At 45.6% G+C, this 18,401-nt stretch overlaps 1 protein-coding gene across 2 annotated transcripts in view; it reads right to left on the reverse strand.

The window, feature by feature from the left end:
* pik3r1 (phosphoinositide-3-kinase, regulatory subunit 1 (alpha)) overlaps positions 1-4,208 on the reverse strand; it is a 76,029-nt gene extending 71,821 nt beyond the window's left edge. Inside the window, exons 1-2 of one of the 2 annotated variants that reach the window (XM_078215001.1) lie at positions 4,022-4,208; positions 1,270-1,964 (exon numbers count right to left, since the gene is read on the reverse strand). In XM_078215001.1, the coding sequence (XP_078071127.1) occupies positions 1,270-1,600 (331 nt within the window). In that variant the 5' untranslated portion in view covers positions 1,601-1,964; positions 4,022-4,208. The remainder of the gene's footprint in view (positions 1-1,269; positions 1,965-4,021) is intronic. The other variant, XM_078215002.1, reaches the window with a different exon arrangement.
* Between the last annotated feature and the right edge of the window lie 14,193 nt (positions 4,209-18,401).

The following is an 18,401-nucleotide window of genomic DNA, read 5'->3' on the forward strand; positions in this document are numbered from 1 at the left end:
ATTCCCCTCGTCACCACAGTCCAGCACCTGTTTGGGTCAATGCGCCTAACCAGCACATCTTGCAGAATGTGGGAGGAAACCAGAGCACCAAGAGGAAACCCACACAGACACGGGGAGAAAAGTGCAAACTCCACACAGACAGTGACCCAAGCCGGGAATTGAACTTGGGGGTCCCTGGTGCTGCTAGACACCCAATGAGGAAAGATAGGAGGCGGCTTAAATGGAGCATAAATGCCAGCATGGACTGGCTGGGCCAAATGGCCTGTTTCTATGTAATGAAATTGAATAGCTGTTCTGAATACAATTTGTATCTTTATCTTCTTCTGTCTTAACATCTTAATAACTGTGTTAAGGGATTTACTGTTATTTTTGAGAGACTAGGAATAATTAACAAAATCGCAACTACATAGCAGATCATAACCTCAGGGCACACACACAATGCCTATTGCAATTGAAGAAGCGCAGTCCTCTTCTATTGCAAGCAAAAAGTCAAAACACAAAAAAATTGAGAGAAAATTCAAATACTCGAAGGGAAGGAGCTCCGGATGTAATAAAAATTTTACAGTAGTTTTTTGCTGGTGCAATTCACTTAATTTACACAAATGCCTATTGTATGGAATTATATTCCTCAATTCTGTATGTGTAGTAAGTGAACCTAGTCAATGACTTAGCTAGCTGATCTCAACCATTGCACTAATTGATTTTACTGTATAATTGATGAGATGGAAAAGACAAAAAAATAGTCAATGTATTTGCTCCAGTTCTCTACTGAGTGAGATCTACCTCACATGCATGGCTGTCAAGAAAGCTAAAATTCAGATATGGAACCCATGACTATGAAACTTGAGTTGGGTCAAAGAAACCGATTGATTACCCATGTAACTGCACCATAACCAAAACTCACCACCTTCAGGTGAGGAGGAGCAAAGAATGTTGAAAAATAAATCTACACAAGCAACACCCTGTTAACTGTTTTTTTCCCCCAGTCCACAGACCTACAAATAGCAAGAAGACATTTTCCACATGCTAGAGATTAATGTACAAATATTCAGCAAGCAAAAATAACATTCAAAATATATATGAACCAGCCAGCTTTTATAACTCTAATATCATAAGTAATTATAATTTCTATTTCTCCAGGTTTTTTAAAAATTCAATAAGTACAAGAAACTAAGCAATTGTAACTTCTAAAATCATTGTTCTTAACTGATGCATACTATACCACCCAGTTCCTTCATTATTCCTGGATGTGTAATTGAAAAGACTGACCTTGCTGGTCAGAATCTTCTGGTCTTGATGGATTTGGCGCCACAGGCAGTGGTCTTGGAGGTCTAGGCTTGGGTGTTGGTGGTGAAATTTTCCTGAAACCATGAAACTCGACGTACGTTCCTGGGAAATCTCCCCTTTCCTGTGTTGTTTCGTTTAAGCCAGTGAGCCAGCCAATCTCATCTGGTCTTGCCTCATCTCCCTCGCTGAAACCCAGGGCTAACAGGGTATTCTTAGTGACAATCAGTATATCACCAGTATGTAAATCAATGTCTTCTTCTCGCTCCTTTTTGTACTCATATAGAGCTCTATATTGATATCCATCAGCACTCATTTTCTCTATTGTTATGGATGTAAAACATACAAGCAGAAAAACTTTTGTCTTTTAGCCACTCAGCAGGCAAGAAATTTTTAAAACTTCAGATGAACTTTTTGCACAATCAAGCACATGCTAGTTTTCTTCAGTGCTTGCTTAGTCAAAGAACATTTGAAAAATTGTGTACCATTTCCTTCAAAATATGCAATGTCACTTCAGAAATAAGAAAAAAAGTACTCCTGTGTCCTTCTTGATTGTGTCAGCACATTCTAAAAAGAGTAAGATTCCACAGCTGAGTAACTTGTCGTATCTTTCTGCTGCTTCGGCCAAAAAATATCCATCAGTCAACAGCAAACTATATTGGCCTGTGAGCAGTCTCAACCTAAATGAAAGAGAAAGTTTTTTTAAAAAATGCAATGCAAAAATCAACATTTCTGACAAAATAATTTGACAACAACTTATTTGCGTGTTCCATATCCACATATGTTTCAAAAACATTACAACTCAACCTCAGAAACCAGTTTAGTATGAAGATCTTGCTTTATACAAGTGGAACTTCCAAGCTTGACCAGCTAGACAAAAAAAAGGAACAAACTGGCATGCAGAAAAAAGACAAGTGTATATAGACTGCAACAGGAACCAGCTGAAACCATTGCAAAATTACTTGGTATTGGCCTCATGTTACCACCGAGTCTGAAGTAATTCTAAAGATTATATTTTAAGACATTCTGTGTAAAATCTTGGTGGCATATCTGTCCCCAAAGTACTGTTTTGCAAGGAACATTATTACTTCACCTGGAAAGTGCACCATTGCACTTTTTGATACATTGAATTTAAAAATCATAGGAAAAAGCAGTTAGATGGGAATTGTGCACACCTCTTGACCTGCCGGACAGAAATTTGACACTACCCCGAAAAACACCAAGTTTAAAAGAAGTGCCACTTTGGCAGAATAGTACAGCGTTCACGCACTCAGGAAACAAACGAGAACAAGGTCAGCCTACGAACGAAGGGAATGACTTAGTTGTGACAATCTATGCATTAAACTGAAAGAATGCCAATCCAATACAGTACGATAGCTGGGAGCTGGAGATGTCCCAGGATTAATAATCCACCATTGTCAGATCAGAATGATGCAATCAAATTCAAACTATTGCTCTTTGTTTACTGAGATGAATGATAAACTGGTGTGAATATCTATTTTACAACGAAAATAAGTGTTACCACTGTCAAGTCCTTTTGAAATGAACCAGGAGAACAACTGCAATCTGGAAATGGAAGTTTAGCAAGAAAAGCAAATGTCTCCCAGAGCACTACAGCATGTGGATTTGATTACTCTCAAACTGAAGCTCAAAAATTCTGTGCATTATACATTTCTCAGGGAGAACTCATCAAATCTGGCCAAAAAGTTCTCTTCTCCCCCCCCCCCCCCCCCAAAAAAATAATTTTTCATAAAATAAAAAAATCAACAATTTTAAAATAGCAAAATGGAGTTTGATCATTTTGCAAAGGAATGTAAAAAGGGCGATGAAGCAGCAGTGCAAAACCCAAAGTCAATTAACTGGAACTGGGTATATTAAGTTTTTTTATTTAAAAAAAAAAGGAATTTCAAATTCTAGTCTTCATGCCCACAACTCAACGATCAAAAGGCTTCGAGATACTCTCCTTTCCCACCCCCCCCCAACCAATGAAAAAAATCCTGGGTGGACACTGCACTGCGTCCATACATATTACTTGGGAAAAATACAAGTTCGTCAAAAAAATAAAGCAAATAAAGCGGCTTTCAGGTCACAGTAATTTGAAGCGCCGCAGAACAATCCATATGGACTGCATTAATGTCAATACGTGGTCGGTTTATGCTGGCGGAAAGGGTTTCGGGTTTTTCCTTTTCCGTTATAAATCGTTCCCCAAAATAGCAAATCTTTATCCAATGCCACACGGCCGCCCCATCAGAATGTGCATCAAAGCAAAAGAAGCAAAGGCTGGTTCGAGGACGGTTTTCTCTCCCTCAATGCTGGACAATAAAATCACAAGCCCGGGGGGGGGGGGACTACTGCGCACCTCACAGCATTTTATTAAATGTATAACTTTCTGTTCGCTTAGAATGCCCAGGAATGCTAATGACTAACCTCTCACCCCACCCCCCGACAAATAAAAAAATCAAGAAGTTGCCCCCCACAGAGTAACTGCGAGGAGCAGCTCCGGAAAACCCAGCCCAATCCTTTCAGACACAGGCCGGGGTCTGACAAGGGTCCGGCTCCAGGCCGCGCTTGGAGCTCGCGGATTGGGATGGGAAGAGAGGGGGGGTTCTGTGAATGAGCTGCTCCGAGCCCCGCTATCCGTGAGCGGTCGGCTCGAGCCGCGCTCTCTAAACACCCCCCCACCCCTTCGAACACGGCTCCCGCGGCGCCCTTTAGTCTGAACCAACCGGCCGTTTACCTGATGCTCACGCGGCCAAGGTGGCAGCTCGCGCTTCCCTCCCCCTCGCGCGCCACTCAGCTGGCTCTCTCTCGCCAACCTCCTCGGCTCCGCTTTAACTTCCCCCTCCTCCACCCCGCCGCCGCCGCCGCCGCCACTTCTCCTCGCGCCCTCCACTCCACACACTGGCGAATGGGCCTCCTGCAGCTCCTCCCCGGACTCGAGATACAGTATTGTTCCCAAGGACACGCCCCCCCCTCTTCCGCCTCTCTGCCGCCCGCCCATTGGTCCGCTCCGTCGCCATGGCTGCCCTGTCAATCACCCCCTCTTCGCTCCTCCCTCCCCCCCCCTCAGCGCTGGCCAGAAGCGGCCGCCTACCACTCTCAACATGGAAGAATGCATTACTTCACCCCCTACCCCTTACCCTTCCCCCCCCACTTCCAAACGCAGTAACTGCAATATCAACCAAACATTGTGCCAGTCATTAATATACAATCCTATGTTGTTTAATTTTAATTTCTCCAACTCCCACCCCCCCCCCCTGATTTCTTGATGGGCCTCTTTCAATGATGACACTTTTGATGGAGAGCTCTCAAGCTCTGTGGGTCTGCCCTTTGGCAACCACATTAGAGACTTCGACAGTGCCTTTATGGTGGCAAAACATTCCAAAACACTTCAAAAAGAAGGTGCGAGCCCCAGGAGTAGTTTTGAAAGAATATTAAGGGAAGCCTTGTGCTTTGAGGAAGTTTTTTTTTCAATAATGGAAGCTTTTATGGATTGACTTACCGGGATGATTGAACCACAGAATGAGACCGTTCAGCCACTTGCAGTCATGCTGGCCCCTCTGTAGCAGGGCCAGGCGATGGGGGAGGTGATGGCCTTGTGGTATTATGGCCAGACTATTAATCCAGAAACTCAGCTAACGTTGGATTCAAACCCCGCAGTAAGAAGTCTAACAACACCAGGTTAAAGTCCAACAGGTTTATTTGGTAGCAAATGCCACTAGCTTTCGGAGCGTGCTGCTCCTTCGTCAGGTGGAGTGGGAGATGTGCTCACAAACAGGGCATACAGAGACACAAACTCAATTTACAGAATAATGTTTGTGTCTCTGTATGCCCTGTTTGTGAGCACATCTCTCATTCCACCTGACGAAGGAGCAGCACGCTCCGAAAGCCAGTGGCATTTGCTACCAAATAAACCTGTTGGACTTTAACCTGGTGTTGTTAGACTTCTTACTGTGTTTACCCCAGTCCAACGCTGGCATCTTCACTTCAAATCCAAAGCAGATGGTGGAATTCAATTTTAAAAATCTGGAATTAAGAATCTACCATGAAACCATTGTCAATTGTCGGAAAAACCCATCTGCTTTACTAATGTCCTTTAGGGAAGGAAATCTGCCGTCCTTATCTGGTCTGGCCTACATGTGACTCCAGAGCCACAGCAGTGTGGTTGACTCTCAACTGCCCTCCAAGGGCAACTAGGAATGGGTAATAAATGCTGACCAGCCAGCGATGCCCATGTCCCACGAATGAATAAAAATATCCAGTGAGTCCCACTCCACTGCCCTCTCCCCATAGCCTTTCTGTACCCTCTCCTTCCTTTCTTCCCTATGTATTCTATGAATGGTATGCTTTGTCTCTTTAGCACACAAGAAACAGTACTTTTCACTGTATCTCAATACATGTAACAATAATAAATCAGATCAAATTCCCTCTTCAAGTACTTATCCAGCCATTAAACCTGCCTCCACCACACTCCCAGGCCTAGCATTCTGCAGGTCCGAATTACTTGCTGCAGAATAAAAATTCTCCCCATGTTGTCTTTGGTTCTTTTGCCATTCGGCTTCAATTGCTGTCCACTGGTTCTCAAATCTTCCATGGTAGGATCATAGAATGGGCTCTGCTCAGAGGGAATTTGTTCTTTCATGCCTATGGCAGTTTTAAACATAGAACATAGAAAGCCACAGCACAAACAGGCCCTTCGGCCCACAAGTTGCGCCGATCACATCCCCACCTCTAGGCCTATCTATAGCCCTCAATCCCATTAAATCCCATGTACTCATCCAGAAGTCTCTTAAAAGACCCCAACGAGTTTGCCTCCACCACCACCGACGTCAGCCGATTCCACTCACCCACCACCCTCTGAGTGAAAAACTTACCCCTGACATCTCCTCTGTACCTACCCCCCAGCACCTTAAACCTGTGTCCTCTCGTAGCAACCATTTCAGCCCTTGGAAATAGCCTCTGAGAGTCTACCCTATCCAGACCTCTCAACATCTTGTAAACCTCTATCAGGTCACCTCTCATCCTTCGTCTCTCCAGGGAGAAGAGACCAAGCTCCCTCAACCTATCCTCATAAGGCATGCCCCCCAATCCAGGCAACATCCTTGTAAATCTCCTCTGCACCCTTTCAATGGCTTCAACATCTTTCCTGTAATGAGGTGACCAGAACTGCGCGCAGTACTCCAAGTGGGGTCTAACCAGGGTCCTATAAAGCTGCAGCATTATCTCCCGACTCCTAAACTCAATCCCTCGATTAATGAAGGCCAGTACGCCGTACGCCTTCTTGACCGCATCCTCCACCTGCGAGGCCGATTTAAGAGTCCTATGGACCCGGACCCCAAGGTCCTTCTGATCCTCTACACTGCTAAGAATGGTACCCTTCATATTATACTGCTGCTTCATCCCATTGGATCTGCCAAAATGGATCACCACACACTTATCCGGGTTGAAGTCCATCTGCCACTTCTCCGCCCAGTCTTGCATTCTATCTATGTCTCGCTGCAACTTCTGACATCCCTCCAAACTATCCACAACACCACCTACCTTGGTGTCGTCAGCAAACTTACCAACCCATCCCTCCACTTCCTCATCCAGGTCATTTATGAAAATGACAAACAGCAAGGGTCCCAGAACAGATCCCTGGGGCACTCCACTGGTCACTGACCTCCATGCAGAGAAAGACCCCTCCACAGCCACTCTCTGCCTTCTGCAGGCAAGCCAGTTCTGGATCCACAAGGCAACAGCCCCTTGGATCCCATGCCCTCTCACTTTCTCAAGAAGTCTTGCACGGGGGACCTTATCGAACGCCTTGCTGAAGTCCATATAGACCACATCCACCGCTCTTCCTTCGTCAATGTGTTTGGTCACATTTTCAAAGAACTCAACCAGGCTCGTAAGGCACGACCTGCCCTTTTTCTGCAAAAGCAACTCAACTAAGTAAGTCCCATTCCCCTGCAATTCTTTCCTCTTCAGATAATTATCCAAATTTATTTTTAAAATTTATTTATTAGTGTCACAAGTAGTCTTACATTAACAATGCAATGAAGTTACTGTGAAAATCCCCTAGTCGCCACACTCCGCCGTACACTGAGGGAGAATTTAGCATGGCCAATTCACCTAACCAGCACGTCTTTCGGACTGTGGGAGGAAACCGGAGCACCTGGAAGAAACCCACGGAGACACGGGGAAAATGTGCAGACTCTGCACAGACAGTGACCCAAGCTGGGAATTAAACTTGGGTCCCTGGCACTGTGAGGCAGGAGTGCTAACCACTGTGCCACCGTGCCGCCCTTCACACTGTGCTTTTCAGATCCTAACCACTCTGTAAAAAAAATCCTCATGTCGCCTCTGCTTCTCTTGTCAATCGTTTTAAATCTGGTTCTCAATGTTTCCACAAAGAGGAACAATTTTTCTCAATCTAATCTGTCTGATCCACTCATGATTTTGAACATCTCTATCAAATCTCCTTTTAAAAAGGAGAACAGACCCAGATTTATCTATCTACCCAAGTAATGGAAGCCCCTAATCTCTGGAATCATGCCTCTAAATATTCTCTGCACCCTCTCTTCTGCTTTCACATCTTCCTAAAGTGTAGTCTCCAGAATTGATACAATACACCAGTTGAAAACCAAACCAGTGTTTAATCGAGGTTCACTTTAATTTGCTTTGTACTCCATTTAGAAAGCCCAGGATCTCGTAACCTTTATGAGTTACTTTCTCCACCTGTCCTATACCTCAACGATTTGTGCACATATATCCTAAAACCTGCTGCTCCTACACACCGTGTATAATTGTATCTTTCCTTTCCTACTGTCTTTCCCCATTCTTCCCACTAAAGGTTGTCAATTCACACGTCTCTTCATAAAATTTCATCTGCTATATGTCAGTCCATTCCATCAATGGGAGGTTATCCATATTGGTAGCAATAATAGGAAGACCAATTATTACTTGAACGAGTGTACATTGAGAGGTGGATACTCAACGAGACCGTGGAGTCCTCGTGCATCAATCGCTGTGATGCACTATCAATCAAGCAAAGACTAGTTTGTATGCAAGAACAAATAGGCTTTTATTCGCAAAAGACTTGGAGCACATCCATGCTGACGAACTGGTCCAGAGACTGAAGCAGGGGGGTGGGGAGCACCTTTATACCTGGACCGGGGTGGGGGGGGGGGGGGGAGGAGTCTCAGGCAGGGCCGGCAGGGGCCTGCCCAGGCATGTCACACATACACAGGCAATAAGCTTAACAGTGGTTTACCACACGCTGAAAGTAAGCACACGGGAGAACAGGCAGTAAAGAAGGCAAATGGTAAGCCTTCATAGCGAGAGGATTTGAGTATAGGGATAAGGATGGTTTGCTGCAATTTTATCGGGCATTGGTGAGGCCACACCTGGAGTATTGTGTGCAGTTTTGGTGTCCTTATCTGAGAAAGGATGTCCTTGCCATAGAGGGAGTACAGCAAAGATTTACCAGGCTGATTCCTGGAATAGCAGGTCTGTCATATGAGGAGAGACTAAGTCAATTAGGATTATATTCACTGGAGTTTGAAAGACTGAGAGGGGATCTCAAAGAAAATTACAAAATTCTAACAGGGTTAGGCAGAGTAGATTCAGAAAGAATGTTCCCAATGGTGGGGGAGTCTAGAACAAGGGGTCATAGTTTGAGGATAAGGAGTAAACCTTTTAGAACATAGAACATTACAGCGCAGTACAGGCCCTTCGGCCCTTGATGTTGCGCCGACCAGTGAAACCAATCTAAAGCTCCTCTAACCTACACTATTCCAATATCATCCATATGCTTATCCAATAACCATTTGAATGCTCTTAATGTTGACGAGTCCACTACCGCTGCAGGCAGGGCATTCCACGACCTTACTACTCTCTGAGTAAAGAACCTACCTCTAACATCTGTCCTATACCTCTCACCCCTCAAGTTAAAGCTATGTCCCCTCGTGTTAGCCATCACCATCTGAGGAAAAAGGCTCTCACTATCCACCCTATCTAATCCTCTGATCATCTTGTAAGCCTCTATTAAGTCACCTCTTAACCTTCTCTCTAACGAAAACAACCTCAAGCCCCTCAGCCTTTCCTCGTACGATTTTCCCACCATACCAGGCAACATCCTGGTAAATCTCCTCTGCACCCTTTCCAACACTTCCACATCCTTACTATAATGCGGCGACCAGAACTGTACGCAATACTCCAAGTGCGGCCGCACCAGAGTTTTGTACAGTTGCAGCATGACCTCCTGGCTGCGAAACTCAATCCCTCAACCAATAAAAGCTAACACACCGTACGCCTTCTTAACAACCCTATCAACCTGGGTGCCAACTTTCAGGGATCTATGCACATGGACACCCAGATCCCTCTGTTCATCCACACTACCAAGTATCTTACCATTAGCCCAGTACTCTGTATTCCTGTTACTCCTTCCAAAGTGAATCACTTCGCACTTTTCCACATTAAACTCCATTTGGCACCTCTCAGCCCAGCTCTGCAGCTTATCTATGTCCCTCTGTAACTTGCCACTTCCCTCCGCACTGTCTACAACTCCACCGACTTTAGTGTCATCCGCAAATTTACTAACCCATCCTTCCACGCCCTCATCCGGGCCATTAATAAAAATGACAAACAACAGTGGCCCTAAAACAGATCCTTGCGGTACACCACTAGTAACTGAACTCCAGGATGAATATTTCCCATCAACCACCACCCTTTGTTTTCTTCCAGCAAGCCAATTCCTGATCCAAACCCAGAAATCACCCTCAATCCCATGTGTCCGTATTTTCTGCAAAAGCTTACCATGGGGAACCTTATCAAACGCTTTGCTGAAATCCATATACACCACATCAACCGCTTTACCCTCATCCACCTCTTTGGTCACCTTCTCAAAGAACTCAATAAGGTTTGTGAGGCACGACCTACCCTTCACAAACTGTGCTGACTATCCCTAATCAAATTATTCCTTTCCAGGCGATTATAAATCCTATCTCTTATAATCCTTTCCAATCCTTTGCCCACGACAGAAGTAAGGCTCACCGGTCTATAATTACCAGGGTTGTCCCTACTCCCCTTTTTGAACAAGGGGACAACATTTGCTATCCTCCAGTCTTCTGGCACTGTTCCAGTAGACAATGACGACCCAAAGATCAAAGCCAAAGGCTCTGCAATCTCCTCTCTAGCCTCCCAGAAAATCCTAGGATAAATCCCATCCGGCCCAGGGGACTTATCTATTTTTACCCTTTCCAGAATTGCTAACACCTCCTCCCTATGAACCTCAATCCCATCCAGTCCAACAGAGATATAGGAAGGATATCAGAGGTACGTTCTTTACGCAGAGAGTTGTTGGGGTATGGAATGGACTGCCTGCAGTGATAGTGGAGTCAGACACTTTAGGAACATTTAAGCGGTTATTGGATAGGCACATGGAGCACACCAGGATGAGAGGGAGTGGGATAGCTTGATCTTGGTTTCAGATAAAGCTCGGCACAACATCGTGGGCCGAAGGGCCTGTTCTGTGCTGTACTGTTCTATGTTCTATTAACAGCCTGCATCTCAGTACTCCCCTCGACACTGTCCCTCTCCAGTGTGAATTCCGATGAAAAATATTCATTTAGTGCCTCTCCTATCTCTTCAGACTCCACGCACAACTTCCCACTACTGTCCTTGACTGGTCTTAATCTTACTCTAGCCATTCTTTTACTCCTGACATACCTATAGAAAGCTTTAGGGTTTTCCTTGATCCTACCTGCCAAAGACTTCTCATGTCCCCTCCTGGCTCTTCTTAACTCTTTCTTTAGGTCCTTCCTGGCTAACTTGTAACTTTCAAGCTCCCTAACTGAGCCTTCACGTCTCATCCTTACATAAGTCTCCTTCTTCCTCTTCACAAGAGATTCAACCTCCTTAGTAAACCACGGTTCCCTCACACGTCCGCTTCCTCCCTGCCTGACAGGTACATATTTAGCAAGGACGCGTAGTAGCTGTTCCTTGAACAAGTTCCACATTACAATTGTGCCCATCCCCTGCAGTTTCCTTCCCCAACCTATGCCAGCTAAACCTCGCCTAATCGCATCATAATTTCCTTTCCCCCAGCTATAAGTCTTGCCTTTTGGTATATACCTATCCTTTTCCATAGCTAAGGTAAACGTAATCGAATTGTGGTCACTGTCACCAAAGTGCTCACCTACCTCCAAATCTAACACCTGACCTGGTTGATTACCCAGTACCAAATCCAATGTGGCCTCGCCTCTTGTTGGTCTATCTACATACTGTGTCAGGAAGCCTTCCTGCACGCATTGGACAAAAACCGACCCCTCCAAAGTACTCGAACTATAGCTTTTCCAGTCAATATTTGTAAAGTTAAAGTCCCCCAGTGCAACTACCCTGCTACTTTCGCTCCTATCCAGAATCATTAGAACTGAGGTGAGGAGAAATTTCTTCACCCAGAGGGTGGTGAATATGTGGAATTCACTACCACAGAATGTAGTTGAGGCCAAAAATGTTGTCTGATTTAAGGAAGAAATTAGACATAGCTCTTGGGGCTAAATGGATCAAAGGATATGAGAGGAAGGGGGGAATCAGGATATTGAATTCGATGATTAGCCACGATCAAAAAGAATGGCGAAGCAAGCTCAAAGGGCCGAATGGCCTACTCCTGCTTCTAGTTTCTATGTTTCTATGTTCCTATCAGCCTACCTATGTCCTCTTGAAGTCTATCATTATCCTCCTTGCAGTTCACAATACTTCTAAGTTCTGAGTTATCTACAAATTGTGAATTTGTGCCTTGTCCATCTAAGTGAAATATAAATATAAATCAAGAAAAGCAATAGTCCCAGTGTCAACCCCGGAGAGCCCCATTATGTACCTTTCCCCAGTTTGAAAAACAACCATTTGCCACTACTTTCTGGGTGGCACGGTGACACAGTGGTTAGCACTGCTACCTCACAGCGCCAGGGACCTGGATTCGATTCTCGGCTTGGGTCACTGCATGTGCGGAGTTTGAACATTCTCCCCGTGTCTGCGTTTTCCTCCAGGTGCTCACATAATCCGAAAGGTTAGGTGTATTGGCCATGCTACATTCTCTCTCAGTGTACCTGAACAGGTGCCAGAGTCTGGTGACTAGGGAACTTTCACAGTAACTTCATTGCCGTGTCAATGTAAGCCTACTTGTGACACTAATAAATAAACTTTAATCTTCTGTTTCCTGACACTCAGCCCACTTTATATCCATGCTGCCCGCTGTTTAAAGTTCTAATGTTGAACTAGAGGAAGTGAGCAGAGGTGACCTTCTGGGATTCAACTCCAGGCATTCCTTTTCCAGAGTCAATTCATAATGTTTTTTCTGAGCAACTGCACTTCAAAGTGCATAAAACTGTCTTTAGTTCTGTTTATTGGGTACATACGGCACACAAGATGTATTCACTGCAGAAAAAATTGACACTGAGAACACTCCATCTGTCTCATCAAAGCTCATTTGTGTGGTACATTCCAGGGCCTCCTCAGCTAACTTCAATGGATGTCCAAACATCCAGCACCACTATTGCAAAATGGTCTCTTAGTGCCCTGATCAACATTCTTCCATGAACCGATCCTACCAGAAATAGAATTATCTGGTAATTCATTCATTCGCTGCCTGAGGGACTTTTTGTATGTAAATGATTTACGTAACAATAATGACTGCCCTTCAAAAGTAAACAATTGACTGCGAGACATCCTGAGGAAGTAATAAGCCACCGTTTAAATACAATTACTTGCTTACATTCATTTTTCTACCATGGCAAATAATTTGCACTTTAAGCAATCTGCATCTTTTGCTTCAGTTACTTAGCCAAATTGTTTTTTACTGTTCGGCTGGGGTTCGGTTGCTCTTTTTGACTGCATTAATTTACAGGTTTTCCAATGAGAACACTTGCTTTAACAAATGGACCACATGAAGGTTGCTGCCAAATTCCAGAGACTGGCGGGTCTCAACTGGGGCAGTGAAACCACACACTATCACATTGCTTCACTCACCCTGATCTACGCAACAGATCAAACCTACTCAGGAGCCGCCATACAAATGTGATAGATACCCAGACCTGGGAAGTCATGAGGATTATGTCCAGGACATTGAGACAAGTTACTGGGACTATACACATTGAAATTCAGAAGAATGAGGGGAGATCTTATAGAAACACATAAGATTATGAAGGGAATAGATAAGGTAGAAGCAGGGAGGTTTCTCCCACTGGAAGGTGAAACTAGAACTAGAGGGCATGGCGTCAAAATAAGGAGGAGCAAATTTAGGACTGAGTTGAGGAGGAACTTTTTCACCCAAAGGGTTATGAATTTGTGAAATTCCCTGCCCAGGGAAGCAGTTGAGGCTGCCTTGCTGAATATTTTAAGGCAATATTTGATGGTGGGCAGGCTCGAGAGGCCAGATGGCCTACTCCTGCTCCTAGTTCTTATGTTCTTACATTCTTATGTTCTAATGTTGGAATGGCTTCCTTTGCTAGCATACAATGAACCTCCTGCTGTCCAGCATCCTCTTCAAAAGAGCACTATTGGTTGCCAACTAATGGAACGCTCCCACTGACACAGGACCTCAAAAGAAAGTCCCACGCAACCATCTAGAATCTCACAGCCCCAGCACTTTCCTCAATGACGCAGTGGTATTGTCACTGGACTAGTAATCCAGAGACCCAAGGTAATGCTCTGGGGAACCGGGTTCGAATCCCACCATGGCAGATGTTGAAATTTGAATTTGAAACAAATCTGGAATTAAAAGTCTAATGATGACCATGAAGCCATGTTACTTATTGCAAAAGCCCATCTGGTTCACAAATGCCCTTGAGGGAAGCATATCTGCTATCCTTCCCTTCTCTGGCCTACATGTGACTCCAAATCCACTGCAATGTGGTTGACTCTCAAATGCCCGCTGAAATGGCCGCGTGAGCCACTCAGTTCAAGGGCAATAGGGATGGGTAACAAATGAACGAATACAAAATACTGATGACAGACCCAGCTCTTGATGGCACAGCTCCTGATTGACTGCAAACATCACCAAATGCAACCGGGGCTGAAATTCTCCCCCAGCAGCCAGAATCATGGTGTCTGGGGCGGGGGAGTAAGATTTGACAGGAGGCCCAAAATCAGGACATCAGGAAATTTGTTTGGAATCTTGTTCTCCCGACTTTAATGGCAGCTTTAAAGGTGGGTCAAGTTTCCCACTGATCTATGTCGGGAACCCCATTTACATCTCATGATTTAAAAAAAAATTAATTCCCGGGATATGTCGGTGGCTTGGCCAGTATTTATTGCCCTTCCCTAATTACCCTTGAGAATGCTCATGAAAGTCCAACACACCCTCCAAATTTAGTGCCCCGCCAATAGGAATTTAAAATGTCCTGTCTTATGAATGTACAGAAGTGGTGTGTACCTGGCGGACATCTTCCTGCACTTTCAGGTCAGTCGCTGCTGCTCTGGCCTTTCTTTCACACCGTCACCAAGAGACATCAGCTGCCTGTCACACCCGCTGTGCCAAGGTTGGGTATTGGGGAGGGATGAGATTGAGGCATAGTTGGGGAGTCAGGGGTAGAGTGAACAGTTGTCCGGGTGCCGTTTAAAATGGCTCCCGGATGCTGGAGCCTATGAGGTGACCATGAGACGGGCCACTCCATATCCAGCCTACCATGAGATTTGACATTCTCCTCCCCGCTGCATATTTAATAAGCTGAACAGCACAACATCTCACATGTTCAGCATGTTGGTGAGGCAATAGCCTCACCAGTGCATTAATAGTCACCAGTGGATTAATTGCCTGGTATTATCGCTAGACTATTAATCCAGAAACACAGCTAATGTTCTGGAGACCCGGGTTCGAATCCCGCCACGGCAGATGGTGGAATTTGAATGCAATAAAAAATATCTGGAATTAAGAATCTACTGATGACCATTAAACGATTGTTGAGTGTCAGAAAAAACAATCTGGTTCACAAATGTCCTTTAGGGAAGGAAATCTGCCATCCTTACCCGGCCCACGTGCGATTCCAGAGCCACAACAATGTGGTTGACTCTCAACTGCCCTCCTAAGGCAACTAGGGATGGGCAATAAATGTTGGCCGGCCAGTGACGCCCATGTCCCCCCAAAAAATAAAAACAAAGTCACCCTACTCTACAATGGAGGTAACTCTGACCTTCACTCCCACCAGCAGACATAGTCTCCGGAACAGAAAGTTTCATCCCTGGTAGCTGACCCAAGCGATGAAGTCCCAGGTTTCAATCTTGCATGGAAACTCAGGATAATCTTCAACCACTTGAGGATAGACCAGGGTAGATGTGACCACTTACTCCACAAGTGGAACAAGAAACATCTCAAATTGTGACTGTATCCAACCAAGTCCCACCATTGCCCACACACTGAACTTCTGCCTTGAGATATCCATGCCTGTTGGCATCACAATCATCAGCACTGCATCGGCTGAGGCCATTGAAGGGATTATTAACCTCAATATTGAACCATAACTGCTTCCTCAGCCATACGAACATCTCACTTAGCAACATTCTCAAGGTTTGTCACAAAGTACAGCTGTTCTAAATGTATTCTCATTCATTTACAGTTATGGTTTTCCTTTCTCTCTGGACTTTGAAGCAATACATTATGTTTAATGTATTTACGTCCAAAGATGTGCAAGTAAGCTGGATTGGCCATGCCAGATAGACCCTAATTTAGGGGGATTAGCAGCGTAAATGAGGGTTGTGGGAAGAGGGCCTGGGTGGGATTGTGGTTGGTACAGACTTGATGGGCCAAATGGCCTCCTTCTGTACTGCAGAGATTCTATGTCATTCAATTCATTCCTAGCAGATCTCCGATGGCATTGCTTATTGTAAATGGGAGTAAATGCTGATTGAGAACAATAGGGGTGTTTATAATATGCATGGGGATTAAATCAAGGTCCACTTAATTGTGGTGATGGTATTAGTTAAATTCCATTTTCTGTTAAGTGGTAGCCTGGGATTTGTTTCTGATGCTTTGGGAAATGAATTCCATGACTTTCCATTATTCTGGGCAAACTATAATTTTTTTAACAAATGTAAAGAATTTTATATTCTCTTCTGAATAGAATAGAATGGAATAGAATCCCTACAGTGCAGGAGGCCATTTAGCCCATTATGCCTGCACCAATAACAATCCCACCCTATCCCCGTGTTTACCCTGCTAAACCCCCTGACACTAAGGGGCAATTTAGCATGGCCAATCCACCTAACCTGCACATCTTTGGACTGTGGGAGGAAACCAGAACACCCGGAGGAAACCCACGCAGACACGGGGAGAATTCTGATCCAAGGCCGGAATTGAACCCAGGTCCTTGGTGTTGTAAGACATCCGTGTTTTTAGTTTTGATTTTTTTACCAGTTTTAAAACAGAATACACTGCAGGATAGTATACAATCTTTACATATCGTACTCTTTATTCATTTGTGGGACATGGGCATCGCTGGCTGGCCAGCGTTTATTGCCCATCCCTAGTTACCCTTGAACTGAGTGGATTGCTAGGCCATTTTAGAGGGCAGTTGAGAGTCAACCACATTGCTGTGGCTCTGGAGTCACATGTAGGACAGACCAGGTACGGACAGCAGATTTCCTTCCCTAAAGGACGTGAGTGAACCAGTTGGGCTTTCCCGACAATGGTTTCATGTTCATCAGTAGATTCTTAATTTCAGATATTTTTTATTGAACTCAAATTCCATCATCGGCCGTGGCAGGATTTGAACCCAGAACATCAGCTGAGTTTCTGAATTAATAGTCTAGTGATAATACCACTAGGCCATTGGTATACAACTGGCCTTTAGTAGAACTGATTGAAGGAGGAGGCTGTACTGGGGAAGTCCTGTGTTTTGATATGACTGCTGCATGGTCAATGGTGATAATCCTAGAGTTTGCTAACACTGCAATGGGACTGCTGGGTTTTGGTTACATGGGTGGGATCCTTTAGTTTGTCACCAGTTGTGGGGTGTGGCCTTGGAGCCTTACTTGGTGACGATTTGGCCGCTGCAGTGTGGGGTTTGGCTTGATGTATGTATGTATGTCTATCGACAGTGGAGATGAGTGAGAGATGGGAAGTGGTTGGACAACCCTGGTCGAACAACATTAGTTTCTAAACTTCCAAATAAGTCTCTGAAAGTACCAAAATAAAAGCAAAATACTGCAGATGCTGGAAGTCTGAAATAAAAACAGAAAATGCTGGATAAAACTCAGCAAGTCTGCAGCATCTGTGGAGACAGAAACAGAGTTAACGGGGGCGATTCTCCCAAAAGTGCTGAATTGGCGGGAAAACTGTTCTAAATCCCGTCTGTTCTGACAGTTCCGCTTTTCACCTAAATCTCCGCACTCTGTGCACTAAAGAGCTCACAATCGGGAATCTCATTAAAAACCCCAGGGGGTGGGGCCTATTTGCGCTGGAGTTCGACAATTCTGGAGCTCTGCACATGCGCAATGGCCCCAAACTGTCAACTTCCCGTTTGCTGGCCAACCCGATCACTGACCAGCCTGGGACCCCCACAGTGCTGCCCCTCCAGCCGCCCCCCACGGCCTGATCGCGGCCCCCACAACAATTCCCGGGCCAGCCCTGACCCCCTCCACCCCGGAGTGCCCTGATGTCCAGGCCCCACCCCCAAGCAGTGGCGATCCCCCAACCCTCCCTCACCCCGGCAGACCCCACCCCCCGCTCAACCCCCCGCCCCCCCGGGGTCAGACCCCCCGGAGGCAGACCACCCCCCCTCTCCCCAGCCCGCCCCAATCGCTGCCCTCCCTCCATCCCAGACTGATCCCAATGCAGAGTGGCAGCAGGACCCCCCCAACCCCACCAATCACACCTAAGCCCCACCCACAATAGGCCCCACCCCATTGGCACTGCCCGATGCCCGGTGGGCAGTGTCAAGGTGCCCCCTGGGCATGGGCACTTTGCCCCTTGGGCAGTGCCAGAGGGCATAGGTTGGCACGGCCTAGAGGGCACTCCCACGCTGCCCAACCCCCTGGGGGGGCCCCGATTGCTCCCCCGTCATTCTGGCGGGGTCTCCCGCTAGTTCCCTGAATGTGGGGAGCGAGTCTGAACCCCGTCAGAATGAAGTACTCCTGGCGGG

The sequence above is a fragment of the Mustelus asterias genome, chromosome 6, assembly GCF_964213995.1.
Source record: "Mustelus asterias chromosome 6, sMusAst1.hap1.1, whole genome shotgun sequence".
Taxonomy (NCBI): Eukaryota; Metazoa; Chordata; class Chondrichthyes; order Carcharhiniformes; family Triakidae; genus Mustelus; species Mustelus asterias.